This window comes from Carassius gibelio, chromosome A25 (assembly GCF_023724105.1).
Source record: "Carassius gibelio isolate Cgi1373 ecotype wild population from Czech Republic chromosome A25, carGib1.2-hapl.c, whole genome shotgun sequence".
NCBI lineage: Eukaryota > Metazoa > Chordata > Actinopteri > Cypriniformes > Cyprinidae > Carassius > Carassius gibelio.
Window position 1 is genome coordinate 14,733,259 of NC_068395.1, and position 22,342 is coordinate 14,755,600.

The 22,342-nt window shown below is 38.5% G+C and overlaps 2 protein-coding genes and 1 pseudogene across 2 annotated transcripts; 1 reads left to right on the plus strand and 2 right to left on the minus strand.

Annotated features, from left to right (window-relative positions):
- Positions 1-2,304: 2,304 nt before the first annotated feature.
- Positions 2,305-4,077, minus strand: LOC127946819 (achaete-scute homolog 1b-like). Its single transcript, XM_052543594.1, has one exon. The coding sequence runs from the start codon at positions 3,645-3,647 to the stop codon at positions 3,114-3,116; it is 534 nt and encodes a 177-aa protein (XP_052399554.1). The 5' UTR covers positions 3,648-4,077; the 3' UTR covers positions 2,305-3,113.
- Positions 4,078-7,740: 3,663 nt separating this feature from the next.
- Positions 7,741-13,766, plus strand: irf7 (interferon regulatory factor 7). The gene is made up of 9 exons (XM_052543590.1): positions 7,741-7,900; positions 8,380-8,539; positions 8,778-8,946; positions 9,026-9,117; positions 9,274-9,325; positions 10,177-10,311; positions 11,246-11,635; positions 12,898-13,013; positions 13,096-13,766. The coding sequence occupies exons 1-9, from the start codon at positions 7,884-7,886 to the stop codon at positions 13,240-13,242; spliced, it is 1,278 nt and encodes a 425-aa protein (XP_052399550.1). The 5' UTR covers positions 7,741-7,883; the 3' UTR covers positions 13,243-13,766.
- A 148-nt stretch (positions 13,767-13,914) lies between these two features.
- Positions 13,915-21,970, minus strand: LOC127946906 (PHD and RING finger domain-containing protein 1-like; annotated as a pseudogene).
- Between the last annotated feature and the right edge of the window lie 372 nt (positions 21,971-22,342).

A 22,342-nucleotide genomic window follows, 5' to 3' on the forward strand; every position in this document is an offset into this window, starting at 1 on the left:
TTCTCAATACAGAAACATGGGATTTGTTCCTCTATGTTATCATATTCATGGAATGGAAAGAATAGAAACAGAATTGAGTTAAATATGAATGAATGTATGTCTGAAACAACAGGTGATTTGTGTATTAGAATAACGGTCATCAAATTGTTACAAAATCTACATTCATTCTGAGTTTTACTTAGCCAAAATAATAATAATAATAATAAAATAAAAAATATCTGATGAACAGCATCCCATAGCTACACCCTCCTTGCCAGTTTTCATCTTCCTTTTCCTGACAGATTTTGTTCTTTCTCCAGGCTTTGAAATCAAACATAGCTCAAAGGGCCATTAAAACAGACCCAGGTGGGATTACCTTCTGAGAAAAGCCACTGCATGCCAAGACAAAGTCCACTTTCATCACTTTACAAGCAACAGTGGCTGGATTCTTATCGCACTCAGTTTTGTTTATGGCCAGGCTCCGCCCACACAGGTGCTGCAGGTTGTGGCTGAACGACCTCCAAATATATACACTACCGTTCAAAAATCTATCAGTTTTATTTTCATATATATATTAATTAATTAATTTATTTATTTATTTCGGCATGGATCAATTAAATTGATCAAAAATAAACATTTGTTATATTACAAAAGATTTCAACATTTTCAACATTGATGATAATAATCATAAATGTTTCTTGGTCAAATCAGTATATTATTATGATTTCTGAAGGATCATGTGACACTGAAGACTGGAGTAATGATGCTGAAAATACATCTTTGATCACAGGAATAAATTACATTTTCAAATGTATTCAGATTGGACAGTTATTTTAAATTGCAATTATTTTATAATATTAGTTGCTGTATTTAATGAAATAAATGCATCCTTTGTGAATTGTCTTTTGACCAGTAGTGATGGATGAATGGATGGATAGATTTTTGTTTAGTTTATTATATTATGTTGCATGCATATTTATTTGGCTTATTTCTTTGCTGAAGGTCAATAACAGGTAAATAGTGGTGCCTACATTCAAATCATTGGTTGATTAGATCTAATTATGCAAATTATGTTTGTGAGAATTTTTTTTTTTTCCAAGTTATTCATACTTAATCTGGATGAAATCATTTTCTTTTGAAAAATCGTATGTCTTCTAATTTCCTGGGGGTGGACTTGACTATCCAGCAGTCACGGTTCACTAACATGACATAAATCACACTTCAGGTGTTCCTTCTCTTAGAAACTAAAGTCGGCCCGGCGTAAAACACTGTGACGTGTCATTTCAGACCCCGTGAAGATCAACGAAGATCAACTATATTTCAGAATTAAACAATACCCCACCAGTAGGTGTTTCATGCTGAGTATATTTTTATTTTGGTGCTCTAAAAGATATAGAAGAATCCATACAGATATGAATAATTACTGTCATAAATCACTCCCTTATTGTTTTTAAACTACAAACCATGAGGGTTCGTCAGCTAACCAATGGGGTTGAGCAGATGTGTCCCACCAAACACAGGCACGTGGCTCACACCTGCTAAGAAAAACTCTTTATGGGGGCCGAGGGGGCATCAGTGACCCCCTTGCATGGGATAAGGGGCATCAGTATGTGCATGTTTTTAAAGGACCTTAATGGATCTTTATCTTGCCTTTTACAACCACTAAATCTAATTACTAAGTTTTTATGCATGAGCTGCATCCATGGGCCGCCTACTGAGAGATCATTAAATGGGGTATCTGAGTTTTTATTAGCCTGCTGGTGAAATTCAAGTCATTATTTCAATTATTAACAATAAGGAGTGTCATTACACAGAGAAATGCATAAAGGCACCTGTGGGTCAGGCAAAATGGGAAAATGGCTTTTTTTGCTTTGGTTGGCCAGGGCTGAAAAACTCAGCTGGGGTCATAGACTGAGACTAAAAACAGACCAATCGCCCTCGGATGAGAATTCTGACCCAACTTTGTCATTGCAAAATGACCCCTAGAAAGGGTGGAAATAGCCCATCTCTGTATAGTGTCTTCTGGAGGTTTTTGTAAAGAGTCAAAAGGGGCATTTTGTGATTCTTCCACATGCACAAGGATGTTAAATCACCCCAATCTTAAAAATAAAGAGGCAAAGCCATAGAATAACCATTTTGGGTTCCTAAAAGAACCATCAAGGGATTCTTACTGTGAAAAACATCTTCCCACTTTAAAGAACCTTTTGTGTTTTGAAAAGGTTCTGTGCAGGTTCTTCATGGAACCATCGATGCCATTAAAGGACCTTTATTTTTAAGAGTGGAGCATCTGGAGTTGGGTTCGAAAATCAACCAGAAACACTGACGTATGTATAAATAGAGCAGATTTATTTATAAAAACATTTCCACAAAATATATTGTTCAAATCATTTATGTACACTACTAAAAATGGACAAGTGCATTGAAAAAGTCTGCCATGTATCACAGGAAGAACTACATCTATAGACGATAAACTTTTGATAAATACAGATCGACAGATCAACTCTTCTCCAGTGTTAAAGCAACTTTGATCTAAACGGAACGGTTATTATTATTATTACAACAAACTAACAGCGTTCATTGTCACAAAGAGGCTGTTGCGCTCCACTTACAAAAATATATCTTCATCTTTAACAACACAAAAAGTTATTGTACAAATTTCAACATAGGTCCTTAAGCAGACCTGGTAGTTGGTTGTAGGTAATAATCAATATTCCCAAAAACATGACATTCTTAGAGAAGTTGAAACAGCATCAGTTGCGTCAACATATCATGCCCACAATTGCACTTATGAAATGTGTTCATCCAGCAGTCGTGACTTCTATCACAACTATAGAAACTCATCAACCCCACTGGGCTTTGAACCTACAACCTTTTCCAGCTTAACCACTAAGCCACAGCGTCCCAGACTGCTGCCCATAGAGTCAACAAAGCAGCATCTGTGAAGTTTACAAGGGTCCATGTATATTTGGGAATGCAGTAGCTGGATTCTAGCAGGTCTAAGATCATCATGGACCAGTAACAAATCCCCATGCCAGCAATAAACCAGCAACCAGATTCCAGAGCACATGAACGGGCTTTTCCAGCGGTCTCGTGAAGCTCCCTCGGAATGTTTAGGTGAGGATTGTAAGATCTCATCAGTAGCGATCGAACCAGGTTGTGAAGTCCAGCAGCTCTTGGTCCTCGGAGCTCAGGTGCTCGTAACTCCCTTCATCGGATGAATACGAGGAGTGTGGCGACTCGGGATCGGCCGAGTACGCGTTCGAGAGCGTCGGTGACGGAACTCCGCGCTGGAACGCGGCTGAAATCGCGTCGTGTTCGTCCAACAGCTGCTGCAACGCGCGGATGTACTCCACCGCGGAGCGGAGCGTCTCCACTTTGCTCATCTTCTTATTTGCTGCGCCGTTGGGGACGTGCTGGCGCAGCGTCTGGAATCCCATATTGACCTGTTTGACGCGGTTCCTCTCGCGCTCGTTGCGTCGCGCCACCGCGACGGGCTGCTGCTGCGGGATGGAGTAGCTCAGCCCGTTGAACGTGAGTCTCCGCTTGCAGCGCAACAGCTCCGGTGAGCTCGAGCGCTGTCTTTTCAGCACCTTGGATTGGCTCGCGCTCGGGAGCGCGCACTCTTGCAGGATGACGGACGCGTTGCACGAACTTTGAGCAGTATCCATGTTTGCATCCAAATCGTCTCGAACAACAAATCCACTGTCACTTAAAAAAAAAAAAAGGAAGAGAAAACTAGCGACGAGCGACTCTCGTGCCTTTCGCGTGCTCGGTCGCGAGTATTGTGGTCCGAGTCTTGCTGTCCCTCGGATCTGATACAAACTTTGGCAGCTCTGGGCTTTTTCAACACGCGTCCGACACCCCACCCCCCTTTGAAGACGCACGCTTCTTGCGCGAGACTCCGCCCCTTTCAGGGTGACGCTCCGCGAGCCGGGCGCGTGGCTCCGCGAGCTCAATAAACAAGCGGACGCTTTCACTGAGCCAGCACGCGCTGTGCCCTCATTTACATCCCAATGTCTGCAGTCTCAAAGCCCATTGGTGGATTCGAACGCGTTTAAACTGAATGAGAGGCCACGAAATGCGCGGAATAGAAGGCGAATGGTTTTATAGATGCTTTTGAATATAACAATGATTCTCTGAAAGAGTTCAGTTTAGATTTGTCCTCTTTTGGTCTGCTAAACCCAATATAGATTCACTAACAAAAATACCAACAGAAGTGTCATACACCACATGTATTAAGAAGCATGCAAAAAGCATTTGGATCATGAATAACCCGCATGATTCAAAAGTGTATTGAACATGCTGTTCCTGACTTTGATTTATAACAAACAGGAAAGAAAAGAAATGCATGAATTGAGATTTCAGCCCTCAGACTGCTAACCCTGGTGATTGCAGTTTCATGATGTGAGAGGAGAAAACAGAAAGCCTGACCGAGTTCATCTGGTCAGACTCAAACTCACTGATTTGCTTACATTTGCCTAGTGACCTAGCAGAAGATCAAGTTAGGAATCTTAAATATTTCTTACTCATTTTACATCACTTTTCTTTGATTTTTGCTTTCAAAATACTTTAACATAATAATAATAATAATAATAATAAACAGTGTGGTCTCAGACCTTAGTTTTTCTCTTATTTAAAAAAAGTCTCATGAGAAAATATGTATGTCACTTACAAAAGTCCATTTCGAAATATATGTTGGAAATCGAGTTATTTAGTAAGTGTTCTTTAAAGAGATGCAGCGGCTGCCCTGCAACCTAGTGTGTGTCACTCAGGATAAAAAGCCATTTCTGAATATCGTTTATCTATCTATTTAGCGCAAGTTTTCTATTTAAAGAAATACAAATGCATTGCTTGAAAGTGAACACAATACAGTCAAAAGAGATCGAGGGAGTCTGCAGTTTTATTTCGTGGCTGAACTCTCACTCCCTCTAGTGGTAAGGAGTGCCATTACTTTCGAAAACATTTTTCAAATCTTGTTGGAAATGTATTTAGCTCCATCTCCTGGAAATTCATCAACTAATTAATCGCTATCATATTATCATAAGGATCAGCTTGTTAATACACTAGTTACACTAACAATGGACAACTGTTTACAGTGTTGAATTTAATGTTTATGTGGAAGTTACCATTAATATATATATATATATGTGTGTGTGTATTTAGCAGATGCTTTTTTCCAAAGCCACTTACAGTGCATTCAGGCTAAATTTTTTTACCTAATATTATATATATATATATATATATATATATATATATATATATATATATATATATATATATATATAATATTTTAATATATAAGGTGTTGTTAATTTATTAGTACATGATACCTGATGCATTAACAAATGTTAATGAATTGAAAGACAGACAGACAGACAGTACATTGTACAGTTTTCTTCAAATTTATGTTCACTATATATGGCTTTAAATGTAAGAAATATCTAAAAATGCAAAAGCAATGGTGAATTTCCAGTTTCAATGTAACATTTCACAAATAACTGCACTGTTTGAATAAATATTGCGATTATTTTTCTGTGCTGTACACAATAGACTTTTTATAGTAGATGTTTACCTACTGTTGAAATCTGTGATCTAAGAACCTCAGCTAGACAAAATGAGATTATTGTACAGTATATAGTAAGCAGTCAGTGTTGACAAATAAGTGGAACAAAACTGAGATATTGGGATTTACATGATTGAAAAATAAATTAAAATAATAAATTGGTGTTAAATTACTAGGTCTTGAAGGATGAACTCAATGTTTTCGGTGAGTTACTATGTTCTGCAGATAGATCTACAGTTTGTTTTTGTGTAGTGTTTTAATCCCCACCAGAGGGCAGTAATGGATAAGAAAAATAATGATTAATCGTAAACCTTCAGTTACCAGTTCAATAATTCAACATATGCATAACTTAAGCCCAAATTAGTTTTATGCAGTTGGTACCATATTACAGATTTGCATCTGTTAAAAGGTACATTAACAAAACCGTAAAGTAGTTTTGGGAGAGTAGTGCACAAATTTGGCTGTGGTTTTGTCCAGCTGTGATTTCAGCGATGGCCTACTGAATAAATAGGTTTTTATTTCCGTGCAGCCACAGGTTTCTAACACTTTCTCTGTTTTTCATGAAATCGCGAAAAAAGGGAAATGAAAACAGTGTATCGCTGGATGTAGGCGAGCAGTCTGTCAGCTGAATCGGATCAGGAGAGGTACTGGGGAACAACCCCAGGCTGGAGGACGGCTCTTCTGAGGAGTCCACAGAGAGAAGTGCTCCAGTTACCCTCAGATTCATTTCCCTTTTCCACTGCTAAACAACACACACATGCACCTCCAGCTTCAGGGGAAAGAGCAGTGAACGTGTAATATTTATAACAGCACTGTCATGGTTTCCTCTCGTACAGCTGCCGTGAGAAATAAAGGACAGATCGAGTGCAGAAACTCAACACCTGTTGAAGAAATCATTATCAATGAAACTGCTCGTGACCACAGTCCCACTTGACTATTTTTCCACTAATGATTGCAGTTTAATCATGGTATTCAATAAAATCAAGCTAAAATTTGTATTTTGATGTATAGGCTATTGGACAACTTGATCACACTTTAATTTATTTAGCATTTACATTGCTCATCTGATCACAAAAGCGATATTTTGAGAAAATGTGTTTTTCTTCATACTGTTAAAGCCAATGGGGTCCAATAATTGAAATTACTGTTAATATTTAAACAGTACAATCAGAGTTATTTGACTAGGTTTAAAACATACTTGGGGGAAAAAAAAAATCACTAACCAAAGTAACACATGAGTCAAGGCCAAAGCATATTTGTGTGCAGGCGTTTAGGTAAATCAGTGTGTGGCCTGATTTAGAAACTCATGGTTACACAGAAGGGTGGATGTAGTAATAAAGTCATCCCATTGTGATCTGAGTGTTGAGGTGAGGTCACATTCGCGAAATCTGAAAAGAAATACATAAAATTTGCGTGCAATAACAGTTCTGTTGTCTTTTGTCAATAGTGTCGTGATGTATAAAGCACATCTCACACAGAAGTCTAATCTATGAGATGAATGCACAGCTTGATCTTGAGCGAAATCTGCGTGGGGGCGTTTTTCTCGCCCACGTGAAACTGATATCTGTAGGGATGACTGGATTTCGCCAAACTACTATGTGAACGCACCTTTTTATTTATTATAGTAATTATACAACATGCTTCAGGCCATGCATCTCAAGGACTTTCCTCTTTATATATGTACACAACGTCTGACGCACATTTTTATTACGATAACAATAAACCAGACCTTGTCTCTTAAGATAACATTCAGTAACAAAAATGCTAGTTTGAATGTTAAATGGTTATATAATATCATATGTAATTTGTTTAATGCTAAAACTTTCTTCTTTTTTTTTTCTTTTTATTTTACGTTCACATAACACAAATCTCTACAACAACACTGAAATGCAATAGGCATGGCTTTTTAAACCGGGAGAATTGTAACAGGTATTATAACAATGTAAGACAACTGTTTTTTTTTTTTTGTTTTTTTTTTCTCTGTGGTTCAAAACTGAATTTTCAACATCCTCAGTTTTCAGTATCACATATCCTTCAGAAATCATTCTAGTATGCTGATTTGCTCACGAAATGTAATTTAAGACCAATAGATCACTATATTTAAAGGTATTGCATCAGCAGCCTTTACCTTAAATCGGATATGATGATGCAAGAAGACGAATTAGTGGCACGTCACTTTTATTTTCGATAACAACCATTGCTTGCGGAATTCACTGAACGTGATCAAACGCTCCTCCTCCTGTGTGACGCGTCCGTGACGCGTCCGTGGGTATAAAAGAGTAGATAAACTCCAGACCGCTGGAAACTACCAAGCAGTGGAACAGCTTAAACTACTGGGATCATGGCAGCGATGCAAGGGTAAGATGATGAAATGATTGTCATTGTTATAAAATATAGGCTGTGTCTCAAAACCATGACGCTGAGCGAAGCGCGAGAAGAGTCTGAACCTGACGCGCCGCGCGCAGGCTCTCTGTACAACTAACAAACAAAACATAAACGTCTGTTTGCTGCATGTGTACATAGTTCAACAGCTGACATGTCTGTGCTTTTGACTATCAGCTGAACTAATTCGGCATAACTAAGTGCGTTCTAGTTAGGCAGCAGACTAGGTTTTGAGACGCAGATATGGTGATGTAATATAATGTTACATTAAAATGTATTTATTATTTTAGAAAAGGTTTCATACTGTACAAATTGAACATGAATATAAGCTTACATTTCGATAAGAATAAAAACTTTCAGTGCAGCAGCAATGTGACAGCATGTGATGACGTCATTAAGTGGATACCCCCCCCCCCCCCCCCCCTTTTTTTTTGTTGTTGTTGTTGTTTCTAAAGAAGTGCAATTGGCAAACCTCAGTTTGGCCCATGGCTCATAGAGCAGGTGGAAAGTGGGAAATATGAGGGATTGCGCATGATAGGCAATGACATATTTCGGATCCCCTGGAAGCACAACTCGCGAAGAGACCTCGGGGACGACGACGTTAAAATATTTAAGGTAACTTCCTCTTTATGCCACAGTCACTTTTGGCATCTTTTCACTTCTGTATTAATGATTCATGAGGGATAGAACTGGAAGAGGGGCGGGATTCCCAAAGGAGGGTCTAACCATTGAGTGGAAGCCACGCCCCTTTGACTTTAGTGTTTGATGTTGCAATCCATTTACACCTGATGGATTTTAATTATACTGACTTTAAAATATACCTGGACTTTTGTGCAATTTTGGTGTTTTATAGGCATGGGCTGTGGTCAGTGGGAAGATCAACGAGCACCCTAACGACAAAGCGAAATGGAAGACAAATTTCCGTTGTGCGCTTCATAGTCTCAAAAACTTTGAGATGTTAGAGGATCACTCCAAAGATCCGGACGACCAACACAAGGTCTATCGCATCATCCGTCCTCAAAGTGAGTTAAACTGCTCAGTCTGCACTTGTCAAGGGAAATTTAATTGATTTATAAAACCCTGGCTAATCTCGTTCTTCAGACCACCAAGAGATCCAGAACGTAGAACCAGTTCAACTTCCATTCATTCCTCATCTTTACAGTGCATCTAATTACATATCTGAAGAAATGGAGGTAAGGCCCAGATTTATGATTGGCTGTAGACATGATCATAATTATATCATAAAAATAATGTTTTTTTTATATATATATTAAACATTTTAAAATGTTCATTTACTTAAAAAATAATGTACAAAGATATATTTTAAATCTGAATTATGTCTAATACAGCAGGATTTGCTCAACCAGGTGGGGACAATGGATCTAAATGAACAACATGCAGGTAGAATCACTATTATGGCTATATTTAGGGTTAGCGATTCAAACAAACTATGATTTTGCAACCATCACATTTACTGTTGCTCTGTTAATTTCCAAATGTTAAATCCAGTCATTTCAATAAGAATCTGCTCGATCCTATGTGTTGTCAAGTGATACCAATAATACTGTTTCTTTGTGATGGTATTGTTATTGTTGTAGCATCACTTTTACAGTTCTATTTAAATATTTGTGTGTAAAAACTAGGGCTGCACGATAAATCTCATGCAACATTTAATGCGCATCTTGTCAGTAAAGCCGGTTCTGTAATCAGCGGTAAATCACGATCACTTGCACGCTTTCACATGGAGCAGCATTTACTACACAGAGCCGTTGTTCATGGGCAAAATATGATTGTGGTTTTGCGCAGCTAACTTGTCAGTGAACAACAGCTCTTTACTGACAAGGTGCGCATTACAATATCACACGCGATTTATCGTGCAGCCCTTGTGAAAACCAGTCATTTCGCTTTGAATCCTAGCAATAAAAACAGAAGGTTGCTATGTTTAAAAAAAAAGAAAAAAGAAAGTGTTTTCCTTGTGAGTGGCGCTTCATGCATTGATCAGAGTTTTGCAATTGTAAATTTCGCCAATGTGGCCACACCTTTCAAATCCACACAGGAACAAAAGTAATCAACCCGAAAACTTAAGCAACACCATGGCAACTAGCCATAACACTCTGCACATGCAAACACCAATCAGCTCACACAACATTATATTAGCAAGTTTCGTTCAGTGGCAGGAAGTGAGGTAGATGGATAGGCTTTTGTTATGCCATTCACAATATACTAATTTACGATATAATTTAAATTCACAGAATCCCAAGCATGGAACACCTGTTCCCAACAAATCATTCCGACCAGCTCAAGCAACTTCTATGAGACTCTCTACTCCGATGTCCCATGCATGCCGAATAACACTCCTCCCCCAGACCAGCAGCCCTACACCACAGGTAACATGACAGGCTGTTGCAGATGCCGAAACAGTTTATTCAACCCTGAAAAATCATAAAAAAATCATAACTATTTTACGAGTTGGCTTTCGCATTTATTCGTACGATGTGCACTTTTGAAGGAAAAAAGCAAGCATTAGGGTTCACCCTTTAACCTCAAGCTCAAAGTATACTTTCATTTTGGCTGTGCATGACGCAAATTTCGTCACCATAATACGCACACCATTTTTTCCCTATTTTAACTGCTCATACGTTGTAGGTCGCACCCGTGCATTGTATTTGTTTTGCACTTATCAGTTGTTCCACAAGGTGACAAAATCGTACCGGGCCGTTGTTTCACAGTCGAAAACGAAACTTAAAAGAGGGAACAACAACAAAATGGCAGAGACTGCAACAACAATATTGACAAGCGCTTGTGTGAGGGGGTTATGAGAGAGCCACACCTGGACACTGGACAAATAATCTATTGATCAGAAGGCCATAATTGCGCAGAACATACATGAGATCATATGATTTCATATAAACTCAAGTTCCCTAAAACATAAAATAGTTACGAATAGCCTTGCGAAGATGTTGGTTGTATTTGAACCACTGACATTGTATGTATAACATTGTAATATCACATCTCTAAAGGCCATATCGTTCTCACATCAAGAATGCTAATTATAGCAACAACTATATTAGCGTCGACCCAATAACATTGTTTATTTTACGCATGCGGAAAAATATTCTTGTATACCACTTTAAATGCTCAAGCTCTGTATGATTCCAATGATATAGTTTCTCTGTGCCGTTAAATTTTTATCTGTGCTGTTCAAAAACTATCTTTGTCCTATAATGTTATTAATGGGAACACTGGTGTATAAGTATGGGTCACCATACTTGGCTAAACATCACTTCAAAACAATTCTTTTTTCCCCCCACTTATTTCTAGGGCAGCAATGTAACCTTCCAGCTTTCTGTGACCTGGAGATCTCAATCAACTACAGAAAAACAGAAGTTTTGAAAACTCGCCTGTGTTCGCCGCTCGTTCAGTTTCACTACCAGTGCGACCCATCGGAGCTGAGAGGGGAGCCAATACGCTTCCCATCCACCGAGGGTCTGATTGACCAAAAACAGATCCAGTTCACTAAACGCATCCTGGACAGCATTCAGAGAGGTCTGCAGCTGGAGGTGAACCAGTACGGCATCTACGGCTTCCGTCAGGACCAGTGTAAAGTGTTCGTCAGCACCAGCGAGCCGTCTGAGATCCAGAACCCAGAGCCCAGGAAACTGCACCAGAACACCAGAGAGCAACTGCTCAGCTTTGATAAGTACTTAAGAGGTATGAACGATGAGAATAATCTCTAATATTATAGGAATCATTTATTAATTAATATCAAATTAATATCCAATTTATTTGATCAACTACTTTAATTACCACAAACACAATTTTCAGTTGGGTTCACCATTTATAACACTGTTACCATGATTTTTCCCCATTAAATTTAAATCAAATTAAAGTGTTCCTTTAGCTCAATTGGTAGACCATTGCTCTATCAAGCGCAAGGTTTTGGGTTCGATTCCCCGAAAACACGATAGGTAAAAATTGATAGCCTGAATGTACTGTAAGTCCATTTTTTTTTTTAATTGCAACACACAGGAAGTGACATCATTGAGTCCTTTTCTACAGTATGGCAGCAAGACTATTAAAAAATATGGAATTTTCTTAATTATTTGTGGAAAAAATATATTTATCACTAACTTAAAAAGCGTTTGGTCCCAAGCTAGCCAACACGTACTGAGTGACCGATTTATTTATGAGAAAGCATTGTATGCAACCGTGTTACTCAGTTTGACATTCATTTTGAAATTGTATATTATAAAATTATGAAATCATTTAAAACAACTGTTAAACATCCACTTTCGCTGACAAATTGTCAACAAAAGATTACTTGGATTTGCAACTCTGTTACCATGATTGTTCCTCATTGCAAAAACAAAATATTCACTAAAATTGTGACTTTTAGGAAGTTACATCATTGGGCCCTTTCTACAGCATGGCTGGAAGACCAGACTAAATCTAATATCACTTTTTTTTTTTCACAAATAGCAGAATTGACTACTCAGCCTTCAACCCTGTTACCCTAGTTATTATGGAAAAATGGCGGCTAACATGTTTATCAGGAACCACAAAACCAGACTTTAAAAATTAAAAGTAATTGTGATGCACCCCCTTTCAAAAACAAATTGCTTAAAAATAAAGAAAAAGACCTTGCGTTTGCAACCCTGTTACTATTGTTCTCCTTTAGCATAGCTAGAAGAAAAGTATTTTTTTTTTTTTAAATGCACGATTGACTGCTTAGCCTTCTACCCTGTTACCATGTGTGGGAGAAAAAAGCCTTTCCATTAATTTCTTGTGGAAAAAGTGACAAAATTACTTATCAAATGCTTAGCAAGCATCACATTAATGCTTTTAAAGCTACCTGTCCACTTGTAAGTGTTACATGCGGTCGTGATGTTCAGTTAAAAATAGCCCAACAACCTCAACTGTATTGTGATGTGGTATGCGTTTCCATTTTGATTCAAATATCAACTTTTTTCCAGATCTGATGGATTTTAAGGAGAACAGACGGGGTTCTCCGGATTACACCATCTATCTGTGCTTTGGAGAGAAGCTCCCAGATGGAAAACCACTGGAGAAGAAACTTATTACTGTCAAAGTAAATACCTTGAACAATACAGAACCGCATTTGGAGCTGTTTTGTTTTTGTTTCAGTCTTATAATTATCTTTTGTTCCACAGGTTGTACCTCTGATTTGCCGTGAACTTCATGAAAGAGCTCAAATGGAGGGAGCATCCTCTCTTCTCAATGAAAACGTTAGCCTGCAGATCTCCCACAACAGCCTTTTTGACCTCATAAATTCTTTGGGTCTGCCTTCAGTGGCCTAAAGTATGAAGACATGCCTTTCCACATATAGCCTATAAATAAATCTAGAGAGAGAGAGAGAGAGAGAGAGAGAGAGAATTTCAATTTGTTATATTTATAGTGCAAACTTTCCAGAGGTGATTTCCGTGGGGCGTTCAGAGAGGTCTCGGTCACTCTACCATGCAAAGCAATCTCAAATAACCAAATAATCAGATTACCTGAAACATGGTCTTTCTGTTAATCTTTTCTAATGAGTGCTAAAGCCTCATGTTAATATTCTGTCTTCTAGTGAAGAATCTCTCACCTCTCGCCCAAAGGGCTGCACTTGTATCGCTTCTTGTCTGTTGCTTTATGAATGTGATGTCTAGAAAGTTTGGCGTCATTAAATGTACTATTATTTAAAAAAACTACTGTTTGACTTTTATGTGTATTGTTTTATGGAATGACGCTGACACCAATATCTAAAGATGGACTATGTATAAAAATGTTACAGAAAATGTAATAAACTATATATAATAAAATATTGTGTCAATGCACAGTGGTAATACTTTTAAATATACATGTGTATTTTTGTGACTGTATTTCAATTTCAAGACAATAATACAATTATACAGCACATTTCATGACTAAACATTTTCATATACCTACTGTATTAAACACTTTTATCAGAACATATGATTTATTGTACATGAATCATTCAATATTCAACCATTTTTAACTGTAAAACAAACGTAGCCCTTTTTTTATTAAATAAAGTTTTCAATTAAGCAACATGGACGCTTAAATTCACATGACGAACCATGTATTCTCTGACTGCTTGGATTCATATAATAAAGTTCATTCAGGTTAAGAGGTCAGAATCGACTTGAAAAGGGTTCAGAAAAAACCTTTTGAAATACACTTTTAGCTACCAAATTTCTTACGCATACTTTTCATTAAATGCAACTTTAGGAGTGCATAAAAAAAAGATTCATTATTTTGTAGGCTGTATGTCATCATTCATAAAAACAAACAAAAAACAATGCCAATGAGGATAAGCAGTGGGCAAACTCACAGCTGACAGGTTTTAAAATGAAAACGGTAATTTCAACTGAACAGAAACGGTACATTACCGCCGACCACGTGTCATGTGGACTATAAAAACTATTTCAATGAGGGTGATATCAGATATCAGAACGATATTTTTATTCACACAAATACTCTTTGTGAGTTTTCTGAGACACAAAACGTCTCATTTATGACCCTGAGAATGTTCCTCAGCATAATGCTTATATTCTCATTAACCACAAAATAAAAAAATAAAAAATAAAAGTACGGTGCTCTCCAGCGTCAATTATTCATGGTGGAATGGCTGGTTAAAGAGTGTATATGATGCATACATACAAACGTGCGTCATATTTTTTAGTCTGACAATGCAAGAGCCTGTTTAACAACTTATACTTCCTGCTGGATCATAATCTTAAATAGCATGGCATTCAACACGAAGAGGGAGCTGCTTTGAACAATGGCAAACGTAAAGATTTTTCAACCCATTGTCTATCCGGACACTCCCAGATACTTTCAAAGGGTCTTTACATTCAGAAGAAAGCATACAAACAGGTTAATTTGACAACTAAAGACAAGATGATGAGCCCTTAAGAGTTTCCCCACACCATTGTAAAAATGCACAGATTAAAAAAAAACAATCAAATCTAGAGTTGATCGCTATAAGATCCCATATGAAATGCAGCCGTTACCCCCAGCCTCACACTGGAGTTTGGGAGTCTTTGTGTTGGCTTTGCACAGTTTCCTCTTTCTTCTGTTTTTTGGCATGTTTGTACAGATCCACATTGGCTTTGACCAGGTTGGATACTTTCACTGGGTTAATCTCACCGCTTTTGCTATGACACTCCTTGTGAATGGGGGGAAACAAGACATGCATGGGGTCATTTTAGAAACATGACAATACTTTCATAATTTATTGAAGAAAAGGGCTCATTGGAGTGGATTTACAAATACAAATGTGCTGGTCACGGGTGTTTACCTTGGGTCTAACATGCCATTACAAGGAAGTGGATATGAAAAACAACCACAAAAGAAAACACCTGACGTCTAGCAATTATCTTCTGAACAGCTTTCCTCAGAATCTCCTTGTACTCTTCCTTTGTGATGTCTCTCTTCTTGTAAAAGGGGTTTATGACCAGTTTGACCTCCTCTATCGCTTGCTTTTGCATATAAAGTTTCTTCATGTACTACAGAAAGAAAAACACTTTAAAAATTCATGACATCAAGACAATGCCATGAGTTATTAAATAATGATATGATGTAATCGTGCTCTAGTCACCTTGTCTTTTTGATTGGGGTCCTGTAAAACTTCTTTGTGATTTTGGTTTGCTTTCATCTTCTGGAGATGCCGTGAGTTTTGGTTCAACTGGAGATGATTCTTTATCCTTTAATATGAAATCATATTGCATTTTTTTTTGTAGTACTGAAGCACCATTAACAGCAGTCTGACTGCCCACAACGATGAAAATTCCCATAAAATGTTTAAAAGATTTTATGAGGTCTCTCAACTTCCTGTCATTCTCTGGGATTTCCCTTTGTCGAATGGAATGCAAAACAATTTGCTGCACCTAAATGATTTTTATATGTTATTTTTAAGCAGTTATACTCTAGCTGATGAATGCAAAACATCATGGAAACATTAAGTGTCAGCCGCTTAAAATTCCCAACATAGTGTCCCTGATTATTTGTGATTTGTGAAACTTGTTTTTGTCAGGGAGGCTCCTTGTGAAAGGAGGATGCAATTTCCAAGGGTAATGCTAACTTTCATTTCTTCTGAAGTGAAGCCTTATTTGGCTGCTTTCAGTTTCGATCACATGGGTACAATAGAAATTGCATCAGCATTATTTTCACCTCCTGGAGAAAGCGAGCTGCAAATTGTGAATGTAAAGAGTGATATAATGACACCCTCTGGTTGTTTGAAGCAACTACATATGACGGGAAATAATTATGATGGTCACTGGCAGGGGCGATTCTAAGATTTTGATTTTAGGGGGGCTCAGCCCCCAATAAGGGTATGATTAAAAAATATTATTTTACTATTAGGGTAGGGTTGTATACTACTAACCTTATTGCAATCCACTATTCCATTGTATTCCCTGTATTTCATATATGGGAGTAGGAGTACTGACTGAGCCATATATAACACTGTAAAAAAAACTAATACAGTTTTTTAGATGTGACCAGTCACTGGAAAATTTTGAATTGGGAATGATACCACTGCTTTTTCTTATGAAATGTACGTGGAAATTGGCAGAAAATTAAAACAACATAAGGGTTCAATGACTGCAATGAATCTTGGGAACACAGTGGTATTGTGTGTGTGTGTGTGTGAGGCTGTCTGTTCTATTCTCACCTGACTGTTGTTCATTTGCAGACCTACTCCCGCACGACAAAAAAAAAAGTTGTATATCCATCTACAATGAAATATAAATTATTATATTTTATTATTATTATTATTATATTATTAATTTTTAGCTTTTTAGCCTTTATATTCAACAATACGGTTGGTTATACATCAAGTCAGCCCCTGGAAATTTATTTCATTTCAAATCATTTAACTAGCCAGCTAATTTTCATTAAGAATATAGACAAAACATGTATTAATGTAATTGTCTATTGGTAATATGTTTAATCTGTTCTATATTTATTTATATTTATTAAAAATAATATCATTATCAATTTGCCACTTCTATAAATCAATTACTTAAAAAAAAAAAAAAAAATCACAGATCCCTTTACTCTTACTCTAATATATGTATCATGGTACACTAATGATTAATTATTACTTAATACAAAATTATGTTTAATAATAGAAAACAAAATAACTCCACATGATGTTTCTCTCTCTGTGCCATTTTGTACTTTCAGACAATGATGTGTGTCGTTAATAATTTTTTTTTTGCATGGCTGCATAATGTAATGCCGAAATACACAATAATATGTTTTCAATTTCAAAAAGTAAATTAAAATAAATCATGATCGTTTTCTAAAGTATGTTTTCATGGGTGTTAATCGCTTCATTTTTGTTGGAAGAAAAAACATCTCTCACACTGTGATAAAGGCTGAAAGTGAACGCAGCGAAGACGTACTGGTATTGGATGCGAGAACACACACACCACACGCACACACACGCGCACACACACACACACACACACACACACCTTGTACTCTCTGATGTTCGCTCTGCTCGGCGCCCCTGTGGATTGAAAAACGCGCTGAATCCATGCAGACTCAGATCAGGGGAGATGCCGGAACTTGATGCAGCTTGCCACCGTCTCAAATGAGTTTTTAAAGGGGACTGAAGCGATCACTAATTAATTAATCAAATAATTTTTTAGGGGGGCTGGGCATAAGTTTAGGGGGGCTGAAGCCCCCCTAAAAAGGGCCTAGCGACGCCCCTGGTCACTGGTATCTAAAAACATTTTTATTAAGAGTGGAGAAATTTCAAATGACAACCTCATATTCATTTCTGTGTTATAAAATTTTTATGTTTGTTCATGAGGCTTGATTTATGCAACCCACATTAGTTTCTTCAGTTAGAAAGAGTTGCAATTATTTACTACAATTGTCCTAAAACTGCATGTCTGTATGAATGTAAAAATGTCCGTTTTGTTAAAACACAATGAAAAGTCAATGTGGTTTACATTGGACATCAATGTTCTTCAAGGGATCTGCTTTCTTCCAAAGAATAAAGTCAAGCAAGTGAACCTCAAATTCAACAAAAACAAGATTAAGAAAATTGACAAATTTATTTGGGTGGGGGGCCTATCTATCCCTTTAAAACATTGCAAGTATAAGGGTCTGTACCTGATTTTTTGGGGTAGTAGCAGACCTTCGCGACCCTTGAGTTTGAGTTTTAATTTGAAGAGTGCAAGTTCTAAAACAGGCACGGGAAGACATTCAAAACATTGTACTAGTTTTCAAAATCATTTTAGCTTTATATTGCCTGAATGCTTCACACCAAATCTGAGGTGATTTAAGTAATTTATTTATCATCTCAATACTTGCAGAATTCGTTAAAAACCAGGGATGTCCAATCCTGCTCCTGAAGGGCTACTGACCTGCACAGTTCAGCTCTAAACCCAATTAAACACACCTGAGCTTGTGTTAAACCTCAAATGCTGGCTCTCTTTTAAAAGGCTGAACTTGTCAGGAGGCTAAAATTCCCAGACAAGTGTGTTGGGGCAAGTTGGAGCATAACCAGTGGTGTCCGAACCTGCTCCTGGAGAACCACTATCATACAACCCTAATAAAACACACCTGAATCAGCTAATCAAGGTCCTCAGATTCACAAGAAACATTCAGAAAGTAGGCGTTTCTCAATGTCAAGGATGCTTCCTTGGCAGGACTGATCCTTCCAAGTCACTTCCTTCAGAGGCTAGGTGAGACTCCTCTTCGCATTCGGAGAACACGTAAATGGAAGAGGCTAGCAAGTGCACGTAATTGCATCATTATGTCAGTGAAAAGGTCCGTTTGAATAACGCTGTGAATGGTATCATTAAATTACTTTGGACAACTTAACTTGTTATTTATAAAAGAAAAGCCGATGACGCAACCAATTGTTAAATGACAGGTCCAGTTCAGTTAACCATTTGTATTTGTATAATTTACAATATCAATACGGTAGTAATTTGTACTGGCATTTAAACATCAAACTTTACTTATATTTACTACTGTTATAACAAATGTTTGGTAACGTAAATAAAAACCGTTAACGCTCCGACATTTTTGCATTTTCGAACTAGCGTTAGATAGCAAAGCTGCGCGCATAGGATTGTGGGTGATTTGAGAGCGCGTAGAGCGCGAATGATACACATATGCATCCTTTTCTGTGTATGGGATATTCTTCGAACGAAGGACTCAGTCCTTCCGAAATTCCGAGGATCCTAGACATTGGAACAGTCCTTCAACGGATCTCGATGACGTAGCATCCTCGAAATACTGGCTTCCGAGGATCCTTCCTTGACATTGAGAAACACCTAGTGTGTTGGAGCTGAACTCTGTGGGACACTGGATTGGACACCCCTGGTCTGTAATGAACTCTGCACCTACTGAAAGTAAGTAGCAGCACAGTGAATAAATGTTTACTCACTGCTTAATTTCTCAGACTGCGGTTCTGCTGGTTCCTGCAAACTCCAAGTAACTTGTTTTCCCTGTGATTTAGACTTTGCACCAGCCGTAACCGTTTCCGTAGTTTGCTTGTTCCCTGCTGGAGTCTCTTGAACGGCAGACTTGGGGTCGACAGCTTCTGTTGAGTCGGCCACATTGCTCTCACTCATTTCCTTCTTAACGAAGTCCAAATTATCAATCAAGTAATCAACACTGATATCTTCATCTAAGGAAATACCAAGTTCTTGTTTTATTGGTGGGTCTGGTGGTTGTAGAGGTGACATCTCCATGTCCTCCTCTAAAGGTGGCGACTGATATGACTCCTTTTTAAAGTTCACTCCATCTATGGCAGGCGTATTCAAGAGGGTTGTCACTGCAAATTTGTGAATCATCCTCATCAGGCCATATTTTTTCAATTTTTATCTTTTTTGGCTCACCCACCATTTCTTGTACTTTTATCTCATCCTGTAAGCCAGTGTGGCTCTTTTCTAAATCGGTACTTCCTGATTCAATTTCATTAACATATGATGATTTCTGGCTGAAGATGCCTAAAGATGTCTTGTCTTCTTTCTTCATCTTTTTAACGCCATCTAATTCTCCACACAAGTTGAGACTGACTTCTTCCTCTCTTTTGATGTCTTTCAACTCTTTGCCAGAACCATTGGGACAAAGTTCATTCTGTATAAATTTATTAGGCTTCAGCAGCTCAAGAAAAACATCATCCTCGCTTTCTTGAATAGTTCTGGTCAGGTCATCATGTCTTGATGACCCAAGTCCATGAGCTGTGATCTCAACTGACTGGGTCTCTCGTTTAACTGATGGTAATGCACGAGTCGTCTCACACTCCTGTGGTCTTGCATCTCGCTCTGTCTTCACAGGCGTGCTAGTCTTGTTTGCATGAAGAGCAGGCTCATGTATTTCAGTGGACATGGGCTCTGCAGACTTATGGGAGCTCCTTTCAGTATGCAGAGAAGTCTCTGATAGTTCTTCCCGCCATTTATGCTCTCTAGAGTTTGATCTTGACTTTTGCCTCTTTAACTTTGTCTCATCCTGAAACTTTGTTCTTCTCCTTTCTCTAGATGTAGACAATGAACGGGATCAGGAGCACCTTCTTTCTTTTGACCTCTTCCTAGGTCTTTCTCTCCCTCGGTTGTGTCATTCCTCTTATGACTTGCTCTTCTTCCACTCGTCTTCCTTTCTCTGCTGCTGGAACTCGAGGAACACCTCCGGTCTTTTGTTCGCGGACGTCACCTTTCTTTCGATCTTGAACGGGAGCGCTGCCTCTCTTTCAATTTTTAATAAGATCTCTGCTGATCTCTTGACCTTGACCTCCTCTTTTCTTTCAACTTTGAGTGTTTCTTTTTATGAGAGTCTTTAGATGAAAGGCTTTGCGCGTTCAATGGTGATCGCTTCCTTTGGGACTGGTGAAGTTTTTCCTCCTTGTCCTTAGCTATTTTAAAACCACCAAAAGCACAACTGACTGAGGACAGCTCTTTACAAACTCTATTCTCTTTAGAAGCTTGTTGTAGATTGGCTAGAGACTCTTCTAGCGACTTTGATTGGGGTCTGATGGGTAGAGTTCACGTCTCAGGTTCAGACTTTACCTCCACCTTAACATTTATTTCACTGCATGACCAGCTTGATCTGGAGTGCTCTTCAGTTTTCTGAAAAGGGCTTCCACCACTTCCAGTGTCCATGCCCTCTTCGCAACAAGTAGAGTCCAAAGAAGGACCTCCTGAAGGAGCTTGACTATGCATGGTGTCTGAATGATGGGGTGATTCTTTGCATGGTCTGTCCTATGAAGACTCTGGCTCTGTTTTAACTTCTGCACACATTTCCAAGCCTCTCTCTGCATCTGAGTGTACATCCAGACGCTTATATTTGATTTGATGACAGCCATTCTCACTGAATCCAATTGGCACCCGAGGTGCAGTATTTTGGATGCTAATATCAGGACCCTCATTTTCTGGTTCATTATCAGAGGAATCAGACCCGGTAGGATTAAAGGGATCATAGACCTCACTCTTCTCTTCTTTTGCTCTTAAAGACAACAGCATCTGTTTACTTCTATTTTTCCTCTTAATTGCTTCCTCATCAACTCCTGGCAGAGTCCCTCCTGATGCAGTTGCTGAGATTACCAGGGGTTTCCGATAGAGTTTATATGTAAACTGATGGATGAAGAGGAAGCGCGTGAGTTTGAAGAGGCACTAAAAGATGATGTAGTGGAAGTGAAAGTGCTAGAAAATGAAGATGAAGTACCAGTCTTGTCTTCTCTTTGCCTCTGAACATCCACTATCCTGTTTTGCTGACTTGCACCCGTACCTTGCTGTTCAACGGTACAGTCCCTATCACCTGCTAAGCTGGTCACAGAAGGCCCAGGCAAAGTACTGCTACTATCTTTGGCAATACAGAAACATCCACCCATACAGGCTTGCGAGGGGGCTTTCTGACAGGTGGTTGTCGGACAGGACCTTCCTTGTCTTGAAGGGAAGAGTCAGAGGGCCCATGAGGTTGACTTCTAATCCTATTGGTGCTCAAGTGACTATTTCCAGGTCTTGGTGGGTTTAGGGTGATCAGCCTTTGAGGAGCTACCACAAGCAAATGAGGATGTCATAAGGGAGATGAATGAGAGTGAGGAAGACGTGGAGAGGGCATAGGTGGAGATGTGGAATTCTGCGGTGTGGAACAGGACCCAAGGGAACTGGGTGCTGTTGGGGATCTCCTCAATAGACTGGAGGAAGGACCAGCCCCTCCAAAGGGTTGAATGAGTCTTGTTTCTGAGTTTGGCGTGTCTCCTGTTTCCCCTGAGCTTGAACATCTTGGGGTAGTATTTCTCGGCAAGGACAGAGACACTGAAAGGAGCGAAGAAACATTTGCTTTTTAAAAAGATGACAGTTTTTTTTACCATTTTAGGATAAATAGACTGAAACTAATTACAAGCAAATAAATATGGGAATACTTCAATCAAAG